General features: G+C 45.0%; 1 protein-coding gene across 3 annotated transcripts in view; it reads left to right on the top strand.

Annotated features, from left to right (window-relative positions):
- The first annotated feature begins 7,890 nt into the window (after positions 1-7,890).
- EEIG2 (EEIG family member 2) overlaps positions 7,891-24,764 on the top strand; it is a 59,852-nt gene continuing 42,978 nt past the window's right edge. For 2 of the 3 annotated variants that reach the window (XR_002087651.2, XM_006270420.4), the window contains exon 1: positions 7,897-8,160. Coding sequence is in view for 2 of the 3 variants with exons in the window: in XM_006270420.4 (XP_006270482.3) it covers positions 8,015-8,160 (146 nt within the window). In the remaining variant the exon portion in view is untranslated. Of the gene's footprint in view, positions 8,161-24,764 lie in introns of all 3 variants that reach the window. The other variant, XM_059728446.1, reaches the window with a different exon arrangement.

Below are 24,764 nucleotides of genomic sequence, written 5' to 3'. Positions count from 1 at the left end.
CATGGAATGCTCAGAAATGGTCCTTGTCTGGGGGACGGACACTGCTGCCACCATGCAGACCCAAAAGGTCCTTGTTTAAAACATAAATTGAACAAATACAAAATAATACTTAGTTATAATTTCGTAATGTATGTATGTACAGAGCTGATACAAGTAAGCTACAGTTTGGGTAGATCTGGTAGAACTTCAATATATTTCCCACAAATAATATACATTTTAAGGACCTGATGCAAAGCCCATTAATATCAATGAAAATACCAGTATCCTCAATTACCTCAATAGACTCTGCGACAAACTCTATCTTTGTTCAATACATCAGCTGCTTTACAGATGGGCTATATTTATATTCTCAAATCAATAGCTAGGAGAAATGTCTTTCACACTTAAGATGACCTTCTTGGACTATTTTGGCTAAGTAAAAAATGTCAGAAGTATGGATTTCTTAGTATATTTAGAACCTCTAATCAAGGGGAATTCTCTTAAAATAGTAAGATAGAGCTTTAAATAAAGGAAAAATACTGAGCACAATGTCACAACTCTGGATCATCCTGAATATAAATGTATACTTTATAGAATGTTTCCTGATACATTCTAAAAATTGGAATTCAATTTGAGGAAAGCTTTGAAAGCCTTTAATAACCTGGATGTGATTCAAGCAGTATTTTGTGGCTAATCAAGTAAACCTCAATGTTTCCAAAGTTCCACAGATGCTTTAGATGGGATAAAAAAAAAGGCTGCATGCCCTCCTGATGTGAGCCAGAAGCAAACTTGGAACTGAAAGGAGTTAAGAAGAAATGTGCTCAAAGGGCAAGTTATTTCATATGTGTTCCCTGTGAGATTCCTAATTCCATCCTCCAATGCACTTGATAACAGCTGCTGTCAAAAACTGATTAGATCAGGGGTGGGCAAAATATGGCCCGTGGGCCAGATCCAGCCTACCAAGGGATTCTATCTGGCCCGTGGTGCCCCGGCCTAGGCATAGGCAGACAACGCAGGCAGTGGTACGTACAGCCAGTCCTACTGCCTCCGGTCACACAGCAGGTTATGGGTAGCACAGCACAGCCAGACTCAGTTTCCCAGCAGCCCCCGGGGCAGTGGCTCACTACTCAGCTGCCACTGCCAGTCCATCCCATACCCATCACCAGAGCATTGGATGGAGCAGGTGGGGTTTCCATGGAGACCAGTCTGAGACCCTTGCTGGCAGGGCATGCTCGGCCAGGTGAATGGGATGAGGCCGCAAGTGGGCAGGTGAGTGGGAAGTGGTGTCCAGGAGTAGGACGAACTAGTGGGAGTGGGGACCAGGATTGTGGGGCAGTGACAGCTTAGGGCTGGGGCCTGGGGCAGACCCATGATCCAGCCCCCACACATCCCTGCCCATGGAACTGGCACCCATTGCAGGGACATGCAGGGAGAAGATTGCAGCTCTATACCAGGTCCCAAACTCATGCTGTCATCGCCCCAAGATCCTGGCCTCACCCACCCGTCATCCTCCTGGACACTGTTCCCTGCCTGCCTGCAGCCCCATCTCATCTGTCCAGCTGAGCACGCCCTGCCCCCAGGGTCCCGGGCTGGCCTCCATGGAGACCCCACCTTCCTGTGTTCTTCATCTGGTGCCCCTGGCAGTGGGTGCAGGACAGGCAGACCTCAGGCCAAATAGGATCAATTGCTCCCCAGCCCCACAGCAATCTGGGCCGAGTCAACACTCACCCCCACCCCCCTGACCTGTAACAGATCACCAAAACTCCTTAAGTGGCCCTCCAGCCCAAATAATTACCCATCCCTGTGTTAGAGGATGGGCCACTAGTCTGATCCAACATAATACAAAATGTGTACAGAACAGTAGTAGTAATTATTTTTATTAGTATTACATTGGTTAAAATATGCAAATATACATAGAGTAACTGAAAGTGCAAATATACAAACTGGTTACGAGATAAAATCACTATCTTTAAGTCATGTAAATAAATGTATGTAAGTAATAAGTGTTACAATAATGATGTTTTTTATTAGGCCACCTAGATTTTTGCAAAAGAAATTCCTTTAATCCCAAGCTTTCAGGCACAAGCACCCTTCCTCAGGCATAGGAAAAAAGATCGTAATAGTTCTCCTAGGTCATATTTCATAGGAGAGTTGAAGGTGTGAAAGATCATATTTCATAGGAGAGTCGAAGGTGTGGTAAAGTCTCCTGTTTGGAGCACTTTATTTTATATGCAGAATAGGCTCAGGGAAAAGTTGGAGTATCTGTTTACCTCAAAGTTGTTTGGTGGTAAGCAGGATGTAGTCATATTTCCTTCTGGTTGTAATTTTCATATTTCACATATTGAACTTTAATGTCTACCTAGGAAAACTTTTAAAATCTTTTCTCTGATGCCTGAAGAAGGGTGCTCATGCCCCAAAGCTTGCAATACATTTTTTTTTTTTTTGCAAAAATCTAGTTGGTCTAATAAAAGATATCGCCTCTACAATGAGTTCTCATTCCTTTTGCCTCTAGATCAATACGGCTACAACCTGGATACCTTACACAATAATGACGGGGGCGTTTTTGGATCCTGTTGTAAAAGGTATACACTTAAGGTCCAATCCTATAAACTAGGGCTGTTCAGCTTCTGAGTGGATGGTGGCTGCCGGCACCAGGCACTCTGGTAACATGGTGTGTGGGCTGTGTACCATGCCACATGGCATTCCTTAACCTGATACCACACAGGTGCACATGAGCTATCAGGTTGCAGGCTCCTTTGGCCCTACCACACTGCTCTCACTTCCAGGGGCAGGAAGTGGAAGCTGGAGGTGAGAGGGGGAGCCCAGGGACTACAGCAGTAGCAGCATGGAAGTGAGGTGGGGAGTGGCACCAGGACCAGGAGCCCAGGGGCTGCAGATTAACCCCTTGGGGCTGCATGCAGCATATAGGTGGGCCTCCAGTTGGATAGCCCTGCTATAAACATTGATGGACATATCTAACAATAAGCATATTAATAGGTCCATTGATTTACTGTGAAAGATCAGGATCTTAACATTTTGCAGTTACTTAAAGGGAAGCAGGAAACATTTTAACACTAATATAACGGATTGTGGAGCCAGTCCTCAAATATATGTCCTTCAATGAGTTCTTTGCTTCAGTATTTCTAAGTACCGACCAAGCCAATTCCCCCACCTCGATCATGGACAGATGTCCACATGGCACCAGTCCGCCTACGGTTAGTTCTGAAATAGTTAAGGAGCTCCTGGAGGAGCTGGATGGGTACAAGTCAGCAGGCCCGGATGACCTCCATCCACGGCTGCTGAAAGAATTGGCCAGTGTCATAGCTGAGCCGCTGGCACAGCTGTTTGAGCACTCGTGGTGCTCTGGCCAGGTCCCTGAGGACTGGAGAAGGGCCAATGTGGTGCCCATTTTCAAGAAAGGGAGAAGGGATGAGCAGGGTAACTTTAGGCCAGTCAGTCTTACCTCTATTCCTGGGAAAATGCTAGAGACAATAATCAAAGAACACATTTGTGAAGGCCCAGAAGGGGAAACGATGCTGAGGGGAAACCAGCATGGGTTTGTCACAGGTAGATCCTGCCTGACAAACCTTGTAGCCTTCTGTGACCAGGTCACACACTGCCTAGACACAGGAGCCGAGGCTGATGTCATCTTCCTGGACTTTAGGAAGGCCTTCAACACAGTTTCGCACCCTATCCTCATTGGGAAGCTAGCAGACTGAGGAGTGGACACCTACATGGTCAGGTGGGTGGCCAACTGGCTTAGGGACTGCACTCAGAGAGTGGAGGTGGATGGTTCCTTCTTGGCCTGGAGGGAGGTGAGCAGTGGGGTCCCACAGGGTTCGGTCCTCGGACTGATATTATTTAATATCTTCATCAGAGATTTGAACAAGGGCATGGAGAGCACCCTCTCCAAGTTCACTGATGATACCAAGTTATGGGGCAAAGTTAGTAAACCAGAGGGCAGGCAGCAGATTCAGGCCGACCTGGACAGGTTGGATCAACAGGCAGAGAGAAATAGGATGCAATTTAATAAAGAAAAATGTAAGATACTCCACCTGGGAAGGAGGAATCCCCAGCACACCTATAGGTTGGGGAGCGTCCTTCTCAGCAGCTTGGAGGCAGAGAGGGATCTTGGAGTCATAATTGACTCCAAGATGAACATGAGCCAGCAGTGTAACAAGGCCATCAACAAGGCCAATCGCACCTTGTCATGCATTAGCAGGTGCATGACTAATAAACCAAAGGAGGTGATGCTCCCCCTCTACATGGCACTGGTCAGGCCACAGTTGGAATACTGTGTCCAGTTTTGGGCGCCACGCTTCAAGAGGGACGCAGAGAATCTGGAGAGGGCCCAGAGGAGGGCCACTTGCATGATTAGTGGCCTTCGTGATAGACCCTACGGGGGGAGGTTGAGAGAGCTAAATCTCTTTAGCCTTCACAAGAGACGGCTGAGAGGAGATCTTGTGGCCGCCTATAAATTTATTAGGGGAGGTCAACAGGGAATAGGTGATGCGCTGTTTACTAGGGCACCCCAGGGAGTGACTAGGAAGAATGGGTGTAAACTAGTTGAGAGTGGATTTAGGTTAGATATCAGGAAGAAATTTTTCACAGTAAGGGTGGCCAGGATCTGGAATGGGCTTCCAAGAGAGGTGGTGCTATCACCTAGCTTGGAGGTCTTCAAGAAGAGGCTAAATAGTCACCTGGCTGGGGTCATCTGACCTCAGTCCTCTTTCCTGCCAGGGGCAGGGGTTGGACACGATGATCCATTGTGGTCTCCTTCGACTCTACAATCTATGAATCTATGAATCTATAATACCTTGCAGGAAGTGTTCTGTGTCAGTAAAACTTGCAGCATGTAAGTCAAGGAAAATGTTGCCATTGACTTCACTGGGACCAAAATCAGGCCCGTATATGATACTATATAAACTAAGGATAGTACAAATTTAACACCATAGTTTTGTTTTTTACTCACTGATTTTGTACATTTCTATACATAAACACGATTGCATAAGTAAATGGGTAAGGTAGGAAACTGTAGTGTGGGACAGATGGTTTGTGATGCAAGTCAGACTAAAGGTTTAGCTCCAGTCTTCTGTCTGCTCTGATTAGAAAGGTTGAGTAATGGCACCGCAAGCACTAGGACTTAAAAATATTACTTGCTTGATGCGTATTGTAGGGAACATGCGTTAAGAGAAACAGATGAAGCTACTGTATTTTCTTGCAGACTACACTCCCTAAAATAAGATATTCCCAGAATCATAGGAAAGTGAGACTAGAAGGAACTTTAAAGGTCATCTAGTCCAGCCTCCTACCCAAGGCAGTATCATCCCAGCCTAAAGCATCCTTACCAAGTATAGTGAACTCAAGGGCACATTGTAGGAGTTCAACTCTACCTTATGGATTGTGGTCCTGCTGTCTTTGGCTTGGTATGGAAGGGACCATGCTATATTAAAATGTCAGTGAGAATACTCACTACATACAGACAAGGGGAAAGATAAGTCTTTGGAGGATTGTGGCCAAAGTGAGGAAAAATCCTTGGATAGTTGTTGCCTGACCTGCTAACCACAGTGGGTGTTGTTGTCAGTGGTAGTGGTGGTCCTTTCTTACAGTTGGCATCTCCAGTGTTGTGACTTATGTTGGGAGCCCCAAACCAACCTAACTTTTGGGCAGGTCATGCTGTTTCTACCATGGGTGACTGGTGCCTCCTGAGTCTGGGGGGGCACTAGATCACTGATGGGGGGGAGGGGTCCCCCAGTGGCCAATCACTGACCGGGGGGGAGGGGTCCCCCAGCACCTGCCAAGCTCCCGTTGCTCCGTCCCTGCACTCCCTCCACCAACACGTCTTCACCAGGCACTCAGGGCAGCAAATCCCAGCCCCCGCACACATGGGCTTTCCTTGCAGCCTCCAGCAGGGCTAGTCCTACCTCCTGCTCTGCCTCCTGTGCACCGCCCACCCCTGCAGCCCCCACACTTGGCAGAGCCACCACTCACAGAGGAGCTGGAGCCCTGGGATGGGTAGGCACTTATGGCCCTGCAGGATCAGCAGCCACAGGCTCCATGGGGGAATCGGCAGCTCCAGCTTGGGACCAGCACAGGGCCGGGCTGGAGGAGCCTGGACAGGGGGGCTGAATCCTGTGTGGGCTGGCAGGGACGAAGTGGGGAAGCAGCCCTAGGGCTGGGTCTTCTCCGCAGCCCCCCATGTCCCACTGGCAGGAGCTGGGTTGACCCAAGGCAGCAGCAGTGTCTGCCTTCCCCTGCCCCCACATATGCAGCTGCCCTGGCACTCATGCCCAGCTGGCCCATGTATTAGTCTGCCTATGCCCGGCCTCCCCCCCCACAACACCCGCTCCGCATCTGGCCCCATGCCACCCACCCTCCTGCCCCTTCTCTGTGTCTGCCTGACCTGCTTTACTGGAGCCATGCCCCACCTATCGTTCTGGACAGACATTCCTCCTCCAGCCTCAGGTGACCGGTGCTCTCGGAGGAGAGGGTGGGGGTAAGCGGCAACTGCCCACAGGCACCGCTGGCAGTGTCACCGGTGCCTTTTCACAGGGGGTGCACTGCCATGCCCAGGCGGTGCCACGTGTCACCCCTGGTCTCTACAACCAGTAGCTGCTGGTGCTGTGGTGCAAACCTCTGGGAGAATGTGGCCCCAGAGCTACTTGATAGATGGAGGCTCTAAAGGAGTCTGAGGCTTTCTGGATGCTCGGGGGGGGGAGCAGGGGAGGCATTTTGTGGGCTGAAGGTGCCACTGAGGAGGGGTGCCTCAAGCAACAGAAGTTATAGCAGCTCTGTGCTTTAAGCCATGACCCCATGGCCTGCACTAGCCGCAGCAGAGCACCCTGGCAGGCATGAGTCCTGCATGGTCCAGTTCCACTTTAGGCTCCCAAGGTTCTTTGGGTAAACGTGAGATTTTTTATTAGACCAACTAAATAATTGGAAAAAATTGTTCTTTGCAAGCTTTTGGGCACAACCACCCTTCTTTAGGCATAGGAAAAGTCTCCTGGTGTTTTCGATGGAGCAGAAACCAAAATGCAGGTCTGTGCAAATGCAAAGGATCAGAGGCCAGGGGAGACAATAGGTGTGAGACAGGTGTGATGGCGGGGGCGGGAATGGGAGGACAGTTGACCTGGTGATGGTATGTAGCTGGTAAAATGTAGAGAGGTACCCAGGGTTATCAGATGGTAGGCAGGTTATAATATAAGTCCAATGTCTATGTTTAGTCTTCACTGACTGCCTGTCTTGCAGGTATACCAGCCCAGCCCCTGGCTTCTTGACTATTCCTTCCATGCAGGAAGAGCGCACACCAACTGCAGGTGCTTCCTCAGCCTGATGAAGGGTTTTTAAACCGGAAAGCTTGCTAAGAAAAAAATTTCCCCCCAACTCTTCAAGTTGGTCTACTAAAGGATTCACCCAAAGAACCCTGTCTGCCTATATTTAATCCAGGATTTCTGGTTGTTTCCAGTAGATTGATGAAGCCAAGTGCACAGGCTAGCCTCGGAAAGATGTTTTGTACATCCCCGTTGGGGATGGCAGCAGAGAGGGTGGAGAGAGCCCGGCTGCCTTGTGAGAAGTGGCACCCACTTGTGTTGTCTTTGAAACCCCAGGCGCCCACGTTGCAGCCCACAGAGCGAGGGCGTCAGGGACCGAGGTACGCAGGCTCTGCCCCCCATCCCCCCGCCAAAACGCCGGAGGAGCGGGGGCAGGGGCGCGGGAAGCCCCTCAGGGGGTGCAGGGCTCCGCTCCCAGGCAGCTGTCGCCGCCTCCCTCCGGCCTCCCGCGGCGTGTGCTGTGCTGCCGCCAAGGCCCGCTGGGGGCAGCCGCGCGGCGGCGCAGCCCACTGGGAGCCCGGCCCCGCCCCCGCCCCCGCCCCCGCCCCGTCCGGGCGGTGCCCTGCAGGCGCGGGGTGGGGGGAGCGCAGGCGGGGCGGTTTGAAAGGGAGGCGGAGGCGGCTGCCGTATAAACTGCCGGGGCTGGCGGAAGGCGCCGTTAGGAGCCGGGCCGGCCCGGGCCCCGCTCCGTTTCCTCCCCCTCCATGATGATGATGATGAAGAAGAAGAAGTTCAAATTCCGCGTGGAGCTGGAACTGGACGAGCTGTCCTCCGTGCCCTTCGTCAACGGCATCCTCTTCTGCAAGGTGCGCCTGCTGGACGGTGGCAGCTTCAGCGGGGAGTCGTCCCGGTACGTGCCCCCGGCGGTCCTCTCTTGCTCCCCCCGCATCGAGAGACCCCGCCGGCTTGTCCACCCGGGGATCTCGTCCCCGCTCCCCGGGCTGCCCTCGGCACGGGCCGGGGGGGTCCGCCAGCCCGGCCGCCTTTCCTGCGCGCAGCCCTCCCTCCCCCTGCACCGCTCTCTCCTGTTGTGGGCGGCCCCGGCCCCTCCACGCCGACCTGGCTGCGGCGGGTCCGAGGAACCGGGCCCCTTCCCGGGCCGCTCTTCAGGCGCTGCCGTTGGCGGCAGCAGCAGCCTTCCCGGCAACTCTTACTTGCAGGGCTTGAATTACACCTTGACTCTTGGGGGAGACTGCAAAAAACCAGTGAGCTGCACCATCACAATATCCTAATAAAATCAGAGACCCCACAAGTTATGATGGTCAAATCTTGGGGGTGGGGTGTTAAATCTTGTCTCTCCCCTGAGCGCCTCCATAATTCAAACCCTGCTTATTATTGCCTTTCTGCCAGAGCGCAGTAGTCTCTGGGCTGCCCCAGCTTGGGAGAGGATCCAGAAAGACTTGCCTAGGCTCTGCCTATACAGTAGAGCCATAATTTGCCCTCTGCTCTCTCCCACTGGTTTCTGGCGACTTGATTAGTAAGAAGGAAACTAGCTGAATAAATAGGAGGGTAGTTGTGTGGCTCTAAGGGCCTGGCCTCTTTCTGTTGGGGGGGTGGGGAGGAAGATGTTTCTAAATTGACTTAAAAGGCTCCCAGGACAAAGCATTTTTTGTATTTAGTCAATCAGGCGAGCTTTTCGTCTCCTTGCCTTCATACGTACCAGCAAGAGGTGTTAAGAGTGAAAAATGGCAATCTTCTGCAGAAGTATTATTGCAGAGAAAAAGGCAAGGAAATGAATGCCTCCACCGCGCTAGTTAAAAACCCACTATCATTCAAGAAATGCTAAGAAGCTAAAGTAAAGGCTGTGTACAAATTAATTCTGACTTGTCTTTCTCTACTAGCATTAGGGTTTGAAGTGTATTTTTTGTCATGGTGGTAGTCCAGGAAATACAAGGCAAGGACTTTTTTTTGTTCGTTTATGTCTTTTATTGGACTAGTTGTACAATTGGGGGAGAGGTTAGACAGACTTTCAGGCACACGGTGCCCTTCCTCACATTGTGCCAGAAAGCTTATCTACCACCTCTCCCGACTGTATAACTGGTCCAATAAATGATACCACAAAAAAAATCCTTGCCTCTTCAATGAGTGAAATTCCTAATGCAGTTTGTTTTATAGGAGTGGAACAGAAATAGTTTGGCTGTTGCATATTGTATTCATTCATTGCCAAGATAAGTTTTTTCTCACCTATTTAATATGGGGAGAAGCCCCTTCTTTTGGAATTAAGTACAAAGCAGGGGGGTGGGCAAGCCATTACTGCAGCTTCAGCCCTAGCCCTTAACCCAGGTGAGGGCTGGAGCCTCCTCTGCACCCCCTGCCTCCTCCCCTTCAGTGCTCCCCTGCAGCTTTGGGTTCCCTGCCCTTTCTCCCCATCTTTCCTGTGTACCACTTCTGTACCCCCTGCAGCATTGGCTCCATTTCCCCATGTCCTGCCCCTCTGCCCCCTACTTAACCTGCTGGCACTGGAGCAAAGGTTCATCCCCACTCCATCCTGGGGCATGGAGCATGGCCCAGCCTTGTAGCAGCATTGCTGGCTATGGGACCAGGCTGGAGCTGTGCTCTGGGCCCCAAGCTGGAGTGAGGACAGGTAAGAGGGGCAGGTGGGGGACCAGAAGGTGTGAGGGCAATGAAGAAGAGGCAGAGGAGAAATAGAGGGGGGTGGGGTAGAGGGTTCAGGAGAAAAGCAGAGGCTGTTGTGAAGGTGGGGTGAAAAGGCTGTGGGTGTTGGGGGGAAGAGGGTATATGCTGTGGGGGGGAAGTAAAGGAGGAAGCAGAGGTTGGGGAGAAAAGGGGTTGGGGGCTCAAGGCTGTGGGGTGGGGGGAGAAAGTGTGTGGGGGGGGGGAGAACAGGTGGCAGGGGTCAAGCTGCTTGACTTCTACCACTGCTGCTTGTACCCAAAACTACTCTGCCTACTGCCCTCTTCCTTCCAGTGGTTCAGGGGATGAATTTAAGATGACTCTCCAATAATAAGATTCTACGTGGAAAATTATTAGAAATTATATATTTTCTGTGTTATAGTCTAGTTGGATTTGGGCAAGTACGGTGTACAGGGGCAAGATATGTTTTTACACCTTAGTTAGTGTAAAGTAGTTATAACCAGAGAATTGCCCACTCTTAGTTTATGCAATCTGCATGGTGCTCTTCATGTCTTATTCCATTTGATGCTTTACTCCATTTTATCTTTATGTATATTGATCTTGCAGATTGCAATAAAATATTTAACATAAGTGCTCATAGAAAAATTGCTTTCTGTTTCCTGTACACATGTGAATCATTTACTTTACTGACAGATGACATTGCATTTGCTCTGGCAGGTTAACAAAAACGATTGTTGACACAGCTGGGTTTCTTCTGTCTTGAACTGAACCAGAAGGCAGGGTAGATTTGCACCTTGTAAAACTAAGCAGTGTGTGTATGTGTGCATGCATGCACACACAACAAAATTTGGTTAGTCTGCAAGGTGAAAATCTACCCTGCCTTCTACCTGACTTGGATAACCATCTCTGGTTTAAATGAACCGTCAGCTCACTTCTGATTGCAGAATTTTGATTTGCTGGTGATGATGCACAGGACAGACTATTTTTTTCCCCCCTAAAAACTGTGTTGACATTCTAGCGTCGACTGTTACAAATTCTTACATTTTGGCAGCCAGCCTTACTCCACAACTACTTGGGAGAAAATAAAGCACCCAGGCCTATTGTATTTGTCCACTTTGTGCCTTTCACAGTCACTTAGTATCATTACCACTTAATGCAAAACTTCCATATTTCTTGAGGACAGATAGAAATGAGTTTTAAAAATCCATTGCTATCAATTCCTTCATCATAATTGTTGTTAGCTAATGGATTCTACTAAATTTACCTGCCTTTGATTCTGTGAATTGAAGTAGTCAAGGAGGGCACCTGCCTCTAAATGGGGTGTTGAATAATGCGCTTGTACTCTGTTTGAAGCATGGATCCAGGTTGGGTTTTGGGACCTGGGAGGAGGTAGGGGGGAGAAAAGAGACGAGGTTGTGGGGGTACAGTGCAATGTTTTCATTCTAGTTCTAACATGCTTCTGAATGGTTTTGCTTCATTAATAGGGTGGCCTAATTTAGGCACTAACTTCCTCTTGCTGTTATTCTATAGATATTACTGCTACAGAGTCATTTTCTCTAGTTTTTATATATCATCTGGATGATCCCTTATTTTAAAGAAAATAGATCGCAGTCAGGCAGGTGCATGTGGTATATTGCTACAAACTTCATCCTTTCCTTCCCTCCTTACCTTATGTGATGTGGAAGGGAGGCCCTGATTTTGAAAATACATGTACTTAATTTTGCATGTATAAATGATATCCTCTGTGTACACAATCAGAAGTTCTTGGGTCCTGATTCTATGGTGTGATGTAGACAGTTAACTCTTACTGAGCAATGTCAGTAGGATCTGTAGTGGGGAGGAGGGATCTGCTGTCTTGCATTCCAAGATTGGAACCAAAAAAAATTAACTACTTCAGTGTAGTGTACTTATTGTGTATTAATTGTGCAAAAACTGTACCCAGCAAGGAGTGTTACAGCAGAAGAGAGCAACTCTGTCCTGCAGCCCAGTTGAGAACTGTCCTGCAGTTTGTCACAGAAATACTGCTGCACTTGTACAGGAAGGTATAGAATTCTTCTGCAGAGATCCTTCAATGCCAAATTAGGGAGTGTCACTGCTATTGTCTCCGGAATTAATTACTTGATTCCCAGGGGTGTGAGTTTAACAAATGCCCTCAATAAAAGGAAGGGTTTGACATGTAGCAATATATGTGTAAAGAGACATTTTAAGTACACAGGTGAACAGTAGGACTTTGATATTTTGCTGAATTTAATTTCTTTTCAGAATTACCTTTGTTATATTAACTTTTGCTGCTAATGTGAGAACTAAAGTTACCCTTCCTTTCACAGCTGGTAGGCATGTACTGAAAATGGTTAACTTTGTATCACTTCAAGATATGTAGAGAAGCTTGTATAATATTTAGGAATACAACCTCTTTTCCCAAAATATTGTGTAAATCTGACATAAATTGATCGCATTGTCTCCTGAGCAGTCTTTTATTGTGTTTACCCAATGTTTGGTGACATTTTAGTTATTATAGGGGAATTGGGTGCTTGGCTGCCACTGACCTTGAATTAAAATCAGATGCCTTACTGCTCTGTATCTTGGAAAATACATTTTTTCAAGAACAGTCTTGTTTTACAAAACTGTAAAACAATTTTACAGGTGACTAGCACTTCTTCCTCCAGATTTATTCTTCAAACAGATTTACAGAAAAAATCAGTTTCCTAAAAATAAACATGTTTGACTGTCATAGGAAGATTGTGTAGGTATTATAAGCAGAACAGATCCAACCAGATTTATTTTCAGAAATTATCTTTCTAAATTGCATTATAGGACTGATTAAAGTCCTAATTTTGCAAGCAGTTTCATGTGAAAGTAGGAAATGTTTAAAGTAGAAGTTCAGGATATTGAAAAATGTTTATTCAGCACAGTCATTTCTTTGTTGTAAAACGAATACATTGCTATAGACTTGGCCTCTGTTTGCAGTGGCTTACAATGGAAGCCCAAAATGTTTTTCTAGCTGACACAACTGTGATTTGACTAAAGTACTTGGGAGTTCTAGGACTAGATTGAAAAACAGCTTGTACAATGATTACAAGGAAGATCTGGTTTGCAAATAGAGGGAAAGTATTTTTGTTATGCAGACACCAGGATAACTTCTAGTACTTTAAGATTTTCCTTTCTGAAGATGTCCTCCTGGATATTTGTAGATACTTTTTTATCAAGACTTTTACTAAAATACTTGCTGGTAAATATCTAAATCCGGGTGAGGAAATATGTAACATTAAAAATACTCTACAATGTGCTTAAGAATGAAGTGACAAGTAGTCTTAATGCTTACACATGGGAGAGATCTTTCATTTACTATAAAAAGAAGGATTTTGTTGCTAGTGTTTATTTTGGAGTACTTCTGGAGTATAATATACTTCAGATTTTAATAAATTGTAATCTTTCACTTGTAATTCCCTTTCCCTATACCATTTTTCATGGTTAATATCTTTCATTTATCCAAACTTACAGATATTACATATCTACATATGTACATCATACATATAGATATTACAACAATTGTGATTTTAAATGACACCCCACTTACAGTTGCAAAAGCTTGGAAATACCAGCTTTAAGTTGAATGTGGCAACTTTAATTTAGCCCCCTTATACATTCATATTTTGCATGTGTGTAAATTGTATGTGATTTTTACGGGCAGTTTTAATTCTGGCTTTTCTGCATGTTTGATTTTGTGCTTTCAACTATTTTCTAGCACAGTTTTTATTTCAGGCAATGATGCAGTTCTTGTTAGAGTTTTGTTTCTGTGAGTTAAAGTTAATACATCTTTGCAAAGAAAATAATATATGATGAGTCTTATAAATGATCACCTCTACTCCTAATATGAGGCTATATGTAGATATAACTTTCAGTAGTATTCAAGGAATCTGACTAGAGACTCTGGCTTACTGGCTGGTGAATTTGCTTTACACAGATCAGGTCAGGAATGGAATTCACATTTCTAAATATCCTTCTTTTTTTATCTGAATCTAACTTGATGGGACAGTTTATCCATCATCAGGATTTCCCACATTTCAACATAACACAGTTGCAGTGGGGGAAACAGGTTGTGATTTCCATCCAAATCTAAGCAAAAGCTAGCATAATCTAGCAGCTAAAAACAAGAATATTAACTTTTCATTCTGCACAAAGTTCACTTCCTTTACTGTGACATTCAGTAGACAAACAATGGATCCCAAGGGATGTTAGCAAATGCCACAATAGTCATTGCACGTTTTCTTGCTGTGTTGGGAGTTTGTGCACAGTTTTGTCCCATCTAGGAGCTGTAATTGTCTGCGAGGTGAAGGTAAAATCCTTAGTAGGTCTTGGGTGCTAACATTTAAATACAATATTTGCATCCTTGCAAACTTGAGTTCTTGCCCAAAAGCATAATGGATACTAGAGCCTTCTAGAAAAAGACCAGAAGAATTTGTCTATGTTCAAAAGTGAAACATCTTTTCACCTCTTTACACCCTCCCTCCCCCCCCCCCCCCCCCCCCACACACACACACACACATCACACCCCTCCCCAGCCCACCTCATTCTTGGAAATGGATTAGCTGTTTTGGCTGAGAACTTTCAAAAAGAGTCCTAGTCTAAGGCCAGGTACTCAGAAGTAACAATTTTGACTGCAATTTGAAACTTGGCAAAAATTTCAATGACTGCAAACACACGGTCTTATTGTAGTATTGAAGAACACCTAACAGGCAATGCTGTCAACCCTGTCTATAGGGAAGGGACAGACTGCCATTAGTATACACGCTTGGTGATCTCTTTCTCACCCTGATTAAAGATAACAGAATGGAAACTGACTGAAATCACCTTTTGGTGTTGGGCTGCCTCACCCTGCTGTGGTCATGTGGTCTGTGTAATTGCATCTTTAGCACATGGATTATAAAAACAATAATATAACAATTCATTTTAGTACTTCAGGGAGGAGGATAAAGGTCTCAGTTTGAACTTTGTCTGAAGGTTCACTCAGTGATTCTTGCAACAAATGTAAACTTACAGATTTAAATAAGCATGGTATGTTTATAAACACGATACTTGAGGCACAAACCTGGAGTTCTTTTGGCTTACTGCTAATTTGTGTGTGGATGCCTACAAAGTCATGTTGACAGAAGTCAACTCATACTGACAAAACTTTCTAGAGTACAGCAGGCCTTTTTTGCAGAATTGTCACCTAAGGTGATGGAATTATTAAAATGCAGATTTACCTAATTTTAAATGTGAGTGATAGTAGATGCTCTGTTCTTCAGAATGTTTTTGTCTTCCATCATATTCTAAGGATGGTTAGATGGATTACTTAACTTTAAATGAGACTACAAGCCTTTGAATTCTTATCAATATAGGGGCACAGTACAGAAGTTTGATACCTCAGTCTAATTTAAATCAATCTCAATTGTGTACCTCGCACCAGATCACTCTTAAATTGCTTGCACCGTTTTAGACCCAGCTGTGTGCCAAATTCTGTATGGTTACAGGTTTAGATGGATTTACATTTACTTGGACCAGTGGTCACCAACCAGTGGATCTTAGTGCACCAGTAGATCTCAGGGCCTCTTGGAGTCTATCCGAGGCTGGGGTGGCAGGGCTGAGTGCCCACATGCACGTGCTCACCGCAGTTCAGAAAGTCGATCCGTAGAGGAGGGAAGGGGCAGGGCTAGATTGAGGCCTCCACAGTGGGGGGACCATGCCACAGAGGCAGGAGCAGAGGTAAATTGAATGGAGCCCTGGCTGGGTGGGACTCCTGCTGAGGAGGCACACCCCCAAATCATTTTTTCTCCCTCTGCCTTGATCTGCCCTCCCCCCTTTCCCCACCCCCTGACTTACCTGCTGGGTGGGGGAGGGGAGGAGTGGTGGCTGCACACAATAGATCTCAGGTTGCTTTTAAATGCCAAAAGTGATCTACTTAAAAAGGTTGGAGACCCCTGACTTAGACTAAGCATAATGTCTGTACATGCCCATAGTGTTTCACATGCTTGGGTTGCTTAGTGAAATATGATTTTAGCTCCAATAGAAAGGGTAGAAGTAGATTTCCCTCTGTATGACTACAGTAAAATCTGTCATGTATTTCCTTCTAGGATGGAACACTTCTTGTTTTTGTTTTTTGTTTTTTTTTTTATTGCCTCTTTCTAAACTAATAACTTCCTTTTTTGCTTTTTTTTTTTGTTTTTTTCTTTGCCTCATTGGCTCTGTTTGCTGTTGCTTGGCTTAATCATTATTTCCTCTGTTGGCACCAACAAATTTAGAAAGGAAAAATTTCCATGTAGAGGCTTTGCTTATGCAGATTCCATTTGTGAAACAGCAAGTGCACTGATCTTTTTAAAACAAGACTGATGGAACTACCAAACCTTACTGCTATAATCCTTCCCCATGGTTAATTTAACTGATGGTAATTAAATAAGACCGCTTCAAGGAAGCATTCAAATTAACTTTTACTTCCCCTAAATTTACATATTATTTTTTCCCTTGCTTGTTTGTTTTGGCTTTGGTATTTTTTTCCTACTTCCAAAAGACTAAAGCAATGTGGTGGCATAACTGATGCTGAAACTTGAAAGAGGTGCTGCTTTGTATCTATGTAATTGCTCTTTCAGATCATTCAAAGCTCAAAGTAGTCTTGATCTGGAAATAAATAGAAAAGGATGAGAAACCATCTTAATCAAAATAGAAAAGGGAACAGACTTGTTTATAAAGAAGATGGGTTTTGATGATGATATGTTAACATCTCTGCTAATCAGTATTTTACCTGAACTTAAAAGGATGTTTCCTGAACAAAGAAAGGGCTATGTTTGTTTGTTTTTACTTTCAACTTCATTTGAAATAATGAGCTGTATCTGGGTCTTCATAGAAAACTTACTTTCTTCTCATACCTACTGCAGTTAGAAAGGATTTTTAAAGTTCCCTAAAAATTAAAAGCTTCTCTCCTGGGTGGGACCAGTTTTCTGGCATAATTAATACTAAAAAGCTTTTTTGTCATGTAGCCCCTTCCCAATTGGCATGAAAGGAAAAGAACTGCCACATCAGGCCTTTATCTGGGAATAGGTCATCAAGACACAGTTCAGTGCAAATGCTACCTGCCCTGAGTTGTTACTTGCTGAATAATCAATTCCTTCCCTGAGGGGAGGAGGTGGGTAGATATTGTGTAGATTGCCTCCAATAATTGTATTTTAAAACACAGCGTTGTCATTGATTTAAGTAGGGCTAAGAGTTCCCCTTCAACGTTCTGATTACTGGTGACAGAATTTAAAGGATTTAGAGCTTTTTTGGCATGTCTTCCTATAATCTGACTGATGCTAAAAATCTGAAATAAAGCATATTTTTTGTTATCATTTAAAGTTTTTTTTTTTTTGTTTTGTTTTTTGCTTCCTAACTACAAATGACATCCTGCTTGTTGATCGCTGTTTCATGCTGTGAAATAAACTTCTTAAGCAATAATATCATTTCCTTATTTGTCAAGAGGCTGTTACAGTGTTTAAGCACCAGCTGTAGGGTCCTGTCTAGACACAGGGACAGGAAAGCTTCATACAAACAAATCGTAGAAAATTAGGGTTGGAAAGGACCTCAGGTCATCTAGTCCAACCTCTGCTCAAAGCAGGACCACCCCCAACTAGATCATCCCAGCCAAGGCTTTGTCTAGCCTGGTCTTAAAAACCTCCAAGGAAGGAGATTGCACAAGCTCTTTGGGTAACTTGCTCCCATACTTTACTACCCTCCTAGTGAGAAAGTGTTTCCTGATATCCACCCTCAACTTCCCTTGCTGCAACTTGAGACCATTGCTCCTTTTACTGTCATCTACTGCCCCTTAGCACAGACTAGCTCCATCCTCTTTGGAACCACCCTTCAGGTAGCTGAAAGCTGCTATTAAAGCCCCTCCCAGTCTTTTCTTTTCTAGACTTAAATAAGCCCAGTTCCTTCAGCCTCTCCTCAGAAGTCATGTGCAGCAGTCTCCTAACCATTTTTGTTGCCTTCCATTGCAACAATCATGAGGTTGCTTGTTTTTCATCTAGCTCTGTCTTTAATACTTAACTTTCAAAAATTGAGGAATGGAGAGGCTGCTGCTGGTATATTTTGAAATAGGAAGACTTGAGAGAAAGGTGGTGTGATGCACAAGATTGAGGAGGATACTTTGGATACAGTGGGGTCATCCTGGAAGATAGGGACTGAAAACTTAGCTTGAAGAATTGGTGGGGAATACCTAAAGGGGTGTGTGTGTGTGTGTGTGTGTGTGTGTGTGTGTGTGTGTGTGTGTGTCCAGATACGGAGGTGTGACTAATTTAGACCGTGCTAAGCTTCTTGTGGGATGTCTACAACTTTGAATTAAGTGGCAGAAGCTCTACAGAGCTGCAGCAGCCAGTTAAGTGCATGAATTTATGAATTGCGTATTGTGCATCTGGGAAAAAAATAACCATCTCTCATGTGAGAAGATGTGAAGTTCTTTTATTCCTAGATACTGAACAGGTGAGTGTCTTTGGGTTTTTAGTACAATGCATATGGAGCACAATGTTTTCCTCGTTTCCAAACAGGTTGATAGGCTAGATTCTCTAAGGATTGTTGCCACTCTAGCAGTGATTCTCAACCAGGGTGGTTTGATCCTTTCAGGGAGGGTGCAGGGTGCCACACAATGTAAGCACTGGTTGGTGTGCCAACATGGTTCACAAGATAAACCTAGAGATTTTAAATGGGAATCTGCAGTGTTAAAAACATTCTGCCCCAGTGTGGTCTTTCTTGAGCTTTTACAACAGAAACATAGTTTATTTGTTTTTTGACTACAGAAAGGTAATAAAACAAAGAGCTGGCATTTTCTTCATATCTATCCAGGGGCGTCTTGAGTCTAACAAGGTTGAGAGCCACTGCATTGTACTGATAGAGCCAGCAGTTTAAGGTTTCTGCTTTTGCTAATATTTAGCAGTTTATCATAGAAGAACACTATTCTAAGCAAGTCTATTACTGTGCTGTAAATAGCTTATACATATTTTATGCAAGTATTTCATTAGAGTGCTGCCACTGTGAGTCCGTAATCCAGTCGTGAGTGAATACAACATACAAGACAGCAACAATTTTTGGTATAAAATTTTTAAACTTAGTAACAGGTCTCTCCCTATTAAAGCATAGGGCAGTGCAAACAAGCGAATGCTTTCCCACAAAAAATAAAGCCAGATGCTTTTGAGGTTTGTTCAGTACAGCTATTTGTGGTATAACAAAGCCCTGTATTTATGAATTATTGGGGGGGTTGTTTTGTTTTTTGGCTTGAAAGTGTCGTAACCCAGTGAGTTTGGTGCCTCGGCACTATGGAATTTTATTGACACATGAGAGCCTCTTGCACAGTGAGGGTTTTTGCTGCATAGAGAGCCCGCGTGCAGGAGAGAGTTCCCGCCAATTTGCAGCTGTCTTTGCAGGATGCATTTCTCTTTGCAGCACAGAAATGCACAGTGCAAAGAGTTCCCGCCATTCGGATGTAAATGTGTCCCGCTATTGGCTAGTGCTAAATTATTCACACGTGGCGGCCGGTAATTGGCTTGCTGGCCGTTTAAAAACTAGCGTGACTTCCGCCCAAGTCGAAGAGCTTTGAGCACGCTGCAGAGTGTCTCTTAGAGATCTGACTTGCAGCTAGCTGATTGATAGACTGATCACCTATCGATCCCTCTTCCCGTTGGCGAACGCAGTCCCAGACGTACCCTTTTCCTGCTGGCTTGAGTCACGGACAGATTTACTGGCATTGGCCTCGCCAGCTGGAGCAACTCACATTGTTGTCCAGACGACCAAACCGTTTCCGTCGCAGCCACCCGCGACGTAAGTAAAGTTTTTTACAACCATTAAACATCATCTGCCTCTCCATTCACCAGCCCGCCCTGACGAACGAGTAATTTCTGAATCACCTCGAGTCGGCTCAGCCCGGCCGAGACGGAAAGAATTCTGTTTTTTTGGAGAGAATGCCATCTTGTCTGCCTCTGAACCATGGAAGAAAATAATGTGCATGTTGCATTGAAAAAACAAGGTACCCTTTCATTTAGTTGGTTCAGCATAAAAAAACCCGTAGTGGAAGAGTATGTGTTGGTGGTTTTGTTATACTGTACATTTAGCTTTTATCTTTCTTTAAATAAGAAAATTCTTACACTTTAAGAACTTAAAAATCTTAAAGTTATTTGTTTGAGAATGTTTTTAAGAAAATGTATTCTTTACTGAAGCTTAGAAAGAAGATTACAATTTTTTTTTTTACAGTTTCAGCTACTTGGTATTTATTCTTAAGGGACGTATATGGTTCCTGTTTAAAAACACCCCAGAGCATTTGAAGACATTGAACATAGTATTGGTAGTTAAGGACAGCTGCAGCATGTTTAATGAAAGGGGGCCTGTTTGTAGAAATCATAAGAGTAGGGCTAGAATGGACCTCTAGAAGTCATGTGGTACAACCCTTGGCTAAGGAAGGATCATCCCTATTCAATCTAGCCCAAATCATTGTGTAACCTATTACTAAAACTACACAAGCAACTCTGCCACACAGCCACAAAGCATAGCACCCTAATCTGCCACAGGTATATCCGGGGGGGACAATGGTGAACAATATCATGCTTCTGCAAGGATTGTTAAAATATGTTCAAGAGATGCAAGGAAGAGGACCATGTCCCAGACTACAGAGGAAGGGAAAACTTCTCCATAGCCTGTATTAATCTGGCCGTGGGGTAAGCATCTTCTTGACTTCAAACATGATTATTGGTCTGACCTGAGCAAGACCCTCTAGCCAGGAACATCCTGGTTTTAGTCCCAGCAGAAGCATTGGTACACCCCAGTCAGAATCCCCAGCCTTGGCTGCAGCCAACACTTGGGGCTTCTGACAAAGGTGAAAGAAAACCCCTGACACATGTAACAACAGGAGGGGTGGGAGGGGGATGCGGGGTGTAAGTCCTCATCAGCCAAATGCAGCAACCACTAAACCCAGAAGCATGGGAAATACCCTTAGTTGAGCATGGGCATAGCTACTCTTAGATAAAAAATCCCTGACAGCGCTATCCAATCTCTTCTGAACACCTCCGAAGGAGATTCCCTAGCTTCCCTAGGCAGTCTGTTCCACTGCCTCACTCTTCTAACAGTGAAGATGTTGGATAACATGTTAGAATTGCCAGCACCCATGCTCCATTTCTGCTTTTTGCAACACCATACAAAGGACTCTAGTTAATTTGAAAAAAGGTGCCTTTAATTCTGATTGGTTTTCCTGTCATTATTATACCTCTCTGAATTGGTTGGTATCTGAAGTGCCACTGGGCCTCCCCATCAGATAAGCTTATTGGAAAACTGTGGAAAATGCAAACATTCAGCACAGGATGAGAACAAAGTTCACCCTTAAACCAAACAAATTGTTGGGCACTCCTACTATGTACTTTTAAACAAAATGAGTACCGCCTTTACAGTATTTTAAACCTCTCATGTTTTAAAGCCTTTTGTGCTTGCCTATGAGGCAGACTTATTTTATGGTAAAGCAATCTTCAAAGAGCTAGTGACTTGCTCCATTATTGGAGCAAATAAATAACGCTTGCTCCTACGGCCTGCTTTAAATCGGGAAACTACACCATTTCCAGCCATTTTGAAACAAAAGCAAATCAATAAGTTTTTTAAAAATTATCTTGAAAACAAGTCTATATACACAGCCCAACCTACAAGAGTAAAAACCCTCTGCCTCCTTACAAAAATGTCAGTGCATGCAAGATGAGCAGTGGCATGCCCTAGATAGTAAACAGCTTGGATATGTTGAGATACACTCTACTACACTTTATATATAGGGAGGTTTATATACATTCTGGAGTTTGACATGGCATTTAAATGAATAGGTAGAAAAAAATCCTTTAAATGTGTATGCAGTGGTGTATGCTGCAGTTGTTTTGTTTTTATACTTTCTCTGAGAAGCAAAGCTGTTTTTTTCCCCCCCCGCCCATATTTGTAACGGACTAACTCTATAGTTGGGAGAGCTGTCGGGTAGGTGTGTGCAAAGTGGGCCCTATTCAATTCAGATTCGGCCCGAATCGGAGACAATGATTTGATGCGTTGATTCGGATTGCTGTACTAGATTCAGTTCAGCTGAATCCGAATCTGAAGAATCGATGCTGATTTGGAGAATCAGCAATTTGGACATAGACACAGCTTTAAAAGTTCTTTCTACATTCCTTGAAGTAGCAGGTGCGGCTTACTATTGCTGCAGTGCTGGGGCAGATGGAGCATCCCACAGGAGTGTGAAGGGCCCTCCATGTGCTTGGCAGCAAACCCAGAAGTGGACCGGAAGTATTCCGGTTCACTTCCAGGTCTGCAGGGGAGTACATGGGGGGGCTGTGCCCCCCTGGCTTGGCAATTTTGGAGGCACCAGTCAGTGAGCCAGAGGGGGGGGCCTCCCCCCCCCGGCGCGCACTCCCTGGCAGACCTGGAAGTGGATCAGAAGTGCTTCTTGTCCACTTCCAGGTCTGCTGCTGAGTGTGCTAGGGAGCCCCCCTTGCTTCTGTGCGACACTCCACGTGCCCCAGCATCGCAGCATTCGTGAGCCCCTGCTACCTAGAGGTATGTAGAAAAAACATTTAAAGCTGTGTCTATGTCCAGATCTCCAAATATTTCCAAATCTCCCCAAATCAATTTGGAGGGTTCCAATTTGATTCAGACAGATTAAAGGGTCCTCTGATTCAATTTTCAGCAACTAAATCGGGCTGTGAATCTCTGTTGAATTGAATCGGGGACTGAAGCTCGTACAGCCCTACTGTTGGGCATCAGGTGCCCTTCCTCAAGTCCAGTATATCAATAATGTATTTACTCTAATCCAAGACAAGGGAGGGGGGGTTGGTCTCCCCCATTTTAACATGGAGGGGAGGGAAGCCCCTTCTTCCTAATTCAGATATTGGTGGGGGTGGGGTGGGGAAGCAGCTGTTCTGGCTCTGAGATGGGGCTGGAGCTCCACCTACAGCTGGTGCTTGCCCCCTTACTGCTTCTACCCCCTCCCCGCTACAGCCTTAGGCTCCCTGCCCACCTGCTGCATCTTACTTTTCCTCTCATTCATTTTCCACCTGCCCTGCCCCTGGCAGGCTCTGTGCCTCAAGCTGGAGGTGAAACTAGAGCAATGGTAAGTGACGGGGAGGGGAAGGGAGGGCTGCAGCTGATGGTGATAGGGTGGGAGGGAGATAGCTACAGGGGGACAAGTAAGTCATGGAGGCAGACAGGAAGCAGGGGGCAAGGTGTAGGGTAGTAAGTGGCAGGGGTCAAGCTGCTTAAGCCCTCCATTGCCTGCCCATCTACTGCCTCCCCACTACCTGCCACCTTACTGGCCCCTGTGACCGCTTCCCCTGCTACAATGGTGGAGAGCTGGTAAAATTAAGACAACCCTCCAGTAATTAGGTTGTATATGTTGAAAATTATAACAACTGTATACATTTTCCTTGTATAGAATCTAATTATTGGGTGGGTCGTTGCATTCAGGGTCATTGTGGATTCAGGTAAATATGGTGTATAAGTATCCATACTACAGAAGTTATACTACTTTAGCTCTTAATATGTGCAGAGCAGTTAAAAATCATGTGTTTTCAGTTCCCCTGAGGAGGAGTACCTTGTTCTGAAAAGCATCTCCACCAGTTCTCCCAGATATATAGTTGATCTAATAAAAGATATCACAAAAACAACTTGCCTCTCGACATTTGTTGGACCATCACAGCTACAACACTCCAGCCATGCTTTCTCTATCATTATTTTCTCTTCTGCTTCATTCTGATGTCTAGTGATTCAATATATTTTTAATTTATGTTATTAGGAAGCAATATAAGTGCAGAGCCCCAAGCCCAGTGAAGCCTGTCTGCTTCAGTGAGTTTCTGTGCCAATATGGAAGTATACCTGCCAAGATTCACTTGCAGGATCCAGCACTCACTCACATATTTCAGCACTTCAGAAGTGGGTGAAAATTGTGTACTATGTTTTACAAAAGAGGATGCTAGGGAGAAATACCAGGGGAAGTTATTCTGATCTATGGGACATTTTACAATTTTGAAGTAGGGTGCTTGGTGGAAGAGTAAATATACCTGGGAAGGAGAACAATATTGCAGTTTACAACATAGTTCCTATAGGAACTAATGTTATCACTCTTATGAGTCAGATCAAGGGCAGACCAGACCTACACTTATACAAAGTGATGAATCTTTATTTCTCCTGTACTACTCACTTTGAGCATCTGTCCTAAATTCCTACCCCCCACTCTAATGCTTTACAAGGTATTAAAAGAAAAAAGCATTTGCCCTCCTTTCTTCTCCCCCCTTCCCCCATCCCCCCACTTCCACCCTGCTTTTTGGCAGGGGGTGAGTAAGGAAGTTCTTTTGTTCCGAGTATGCTTACTTAAGCAAAAGACATGCGGGTGTTTAGTTCTTGATTTTAGTGCAATCTCAGATATCTTTCTTTTTAGACTTATTAAAAATAGTATTCTGAAGAAAACAGCCACAGGGTAGGATATTATATTATTGTTTAGATTCCTTGTATGAAGAAGTAACCATTTATTTTAACTCTTCATACAGAAATTCATTCAATGAATACTCTGTCCTCCTCTCAGTAATACTGCCTTTACTTGCTTACTATTCAAACCCTCTACCCCAATTGGGGTGCATCATAAGCAGGGAACTTTTTTTTTTTTTTAACTTTGCAGATACTGTTCTCTAATACTGCCAAGATGGCTTGAACTTGTTTCTGGCCCCAATAGGCAGAAGGGACCAAGTTCCGTGTTAACCCTCTCGCATCTAATTTATTGGCTAAGCACTGTGGCACGTGCCTGAAGGAACAATTGAGCTGGCTCAGGGGAAGAGAGCTGTTGTATGTTAC

The sequence above is a fragment of the Alligator mississippiensis genome, chromosome 5 (assembly GCF_030867095.1).
Source record: "Alligator mississippiensis isolate rAllMis1 chromosome 5, rAllMis1, whole genome shotgun sequence".
Taxonomy (NCBI): Eukaryota; Metazoa; Chordata; order Crocodylia; family Alligatoridae; genus Alligator; species Alligator mississippiensis.
The sequence above is the reverse complement of the archived record's forward strand: the minus strand, read 5'-3'. Positions and strand labels throughout refer to the sequence as shown.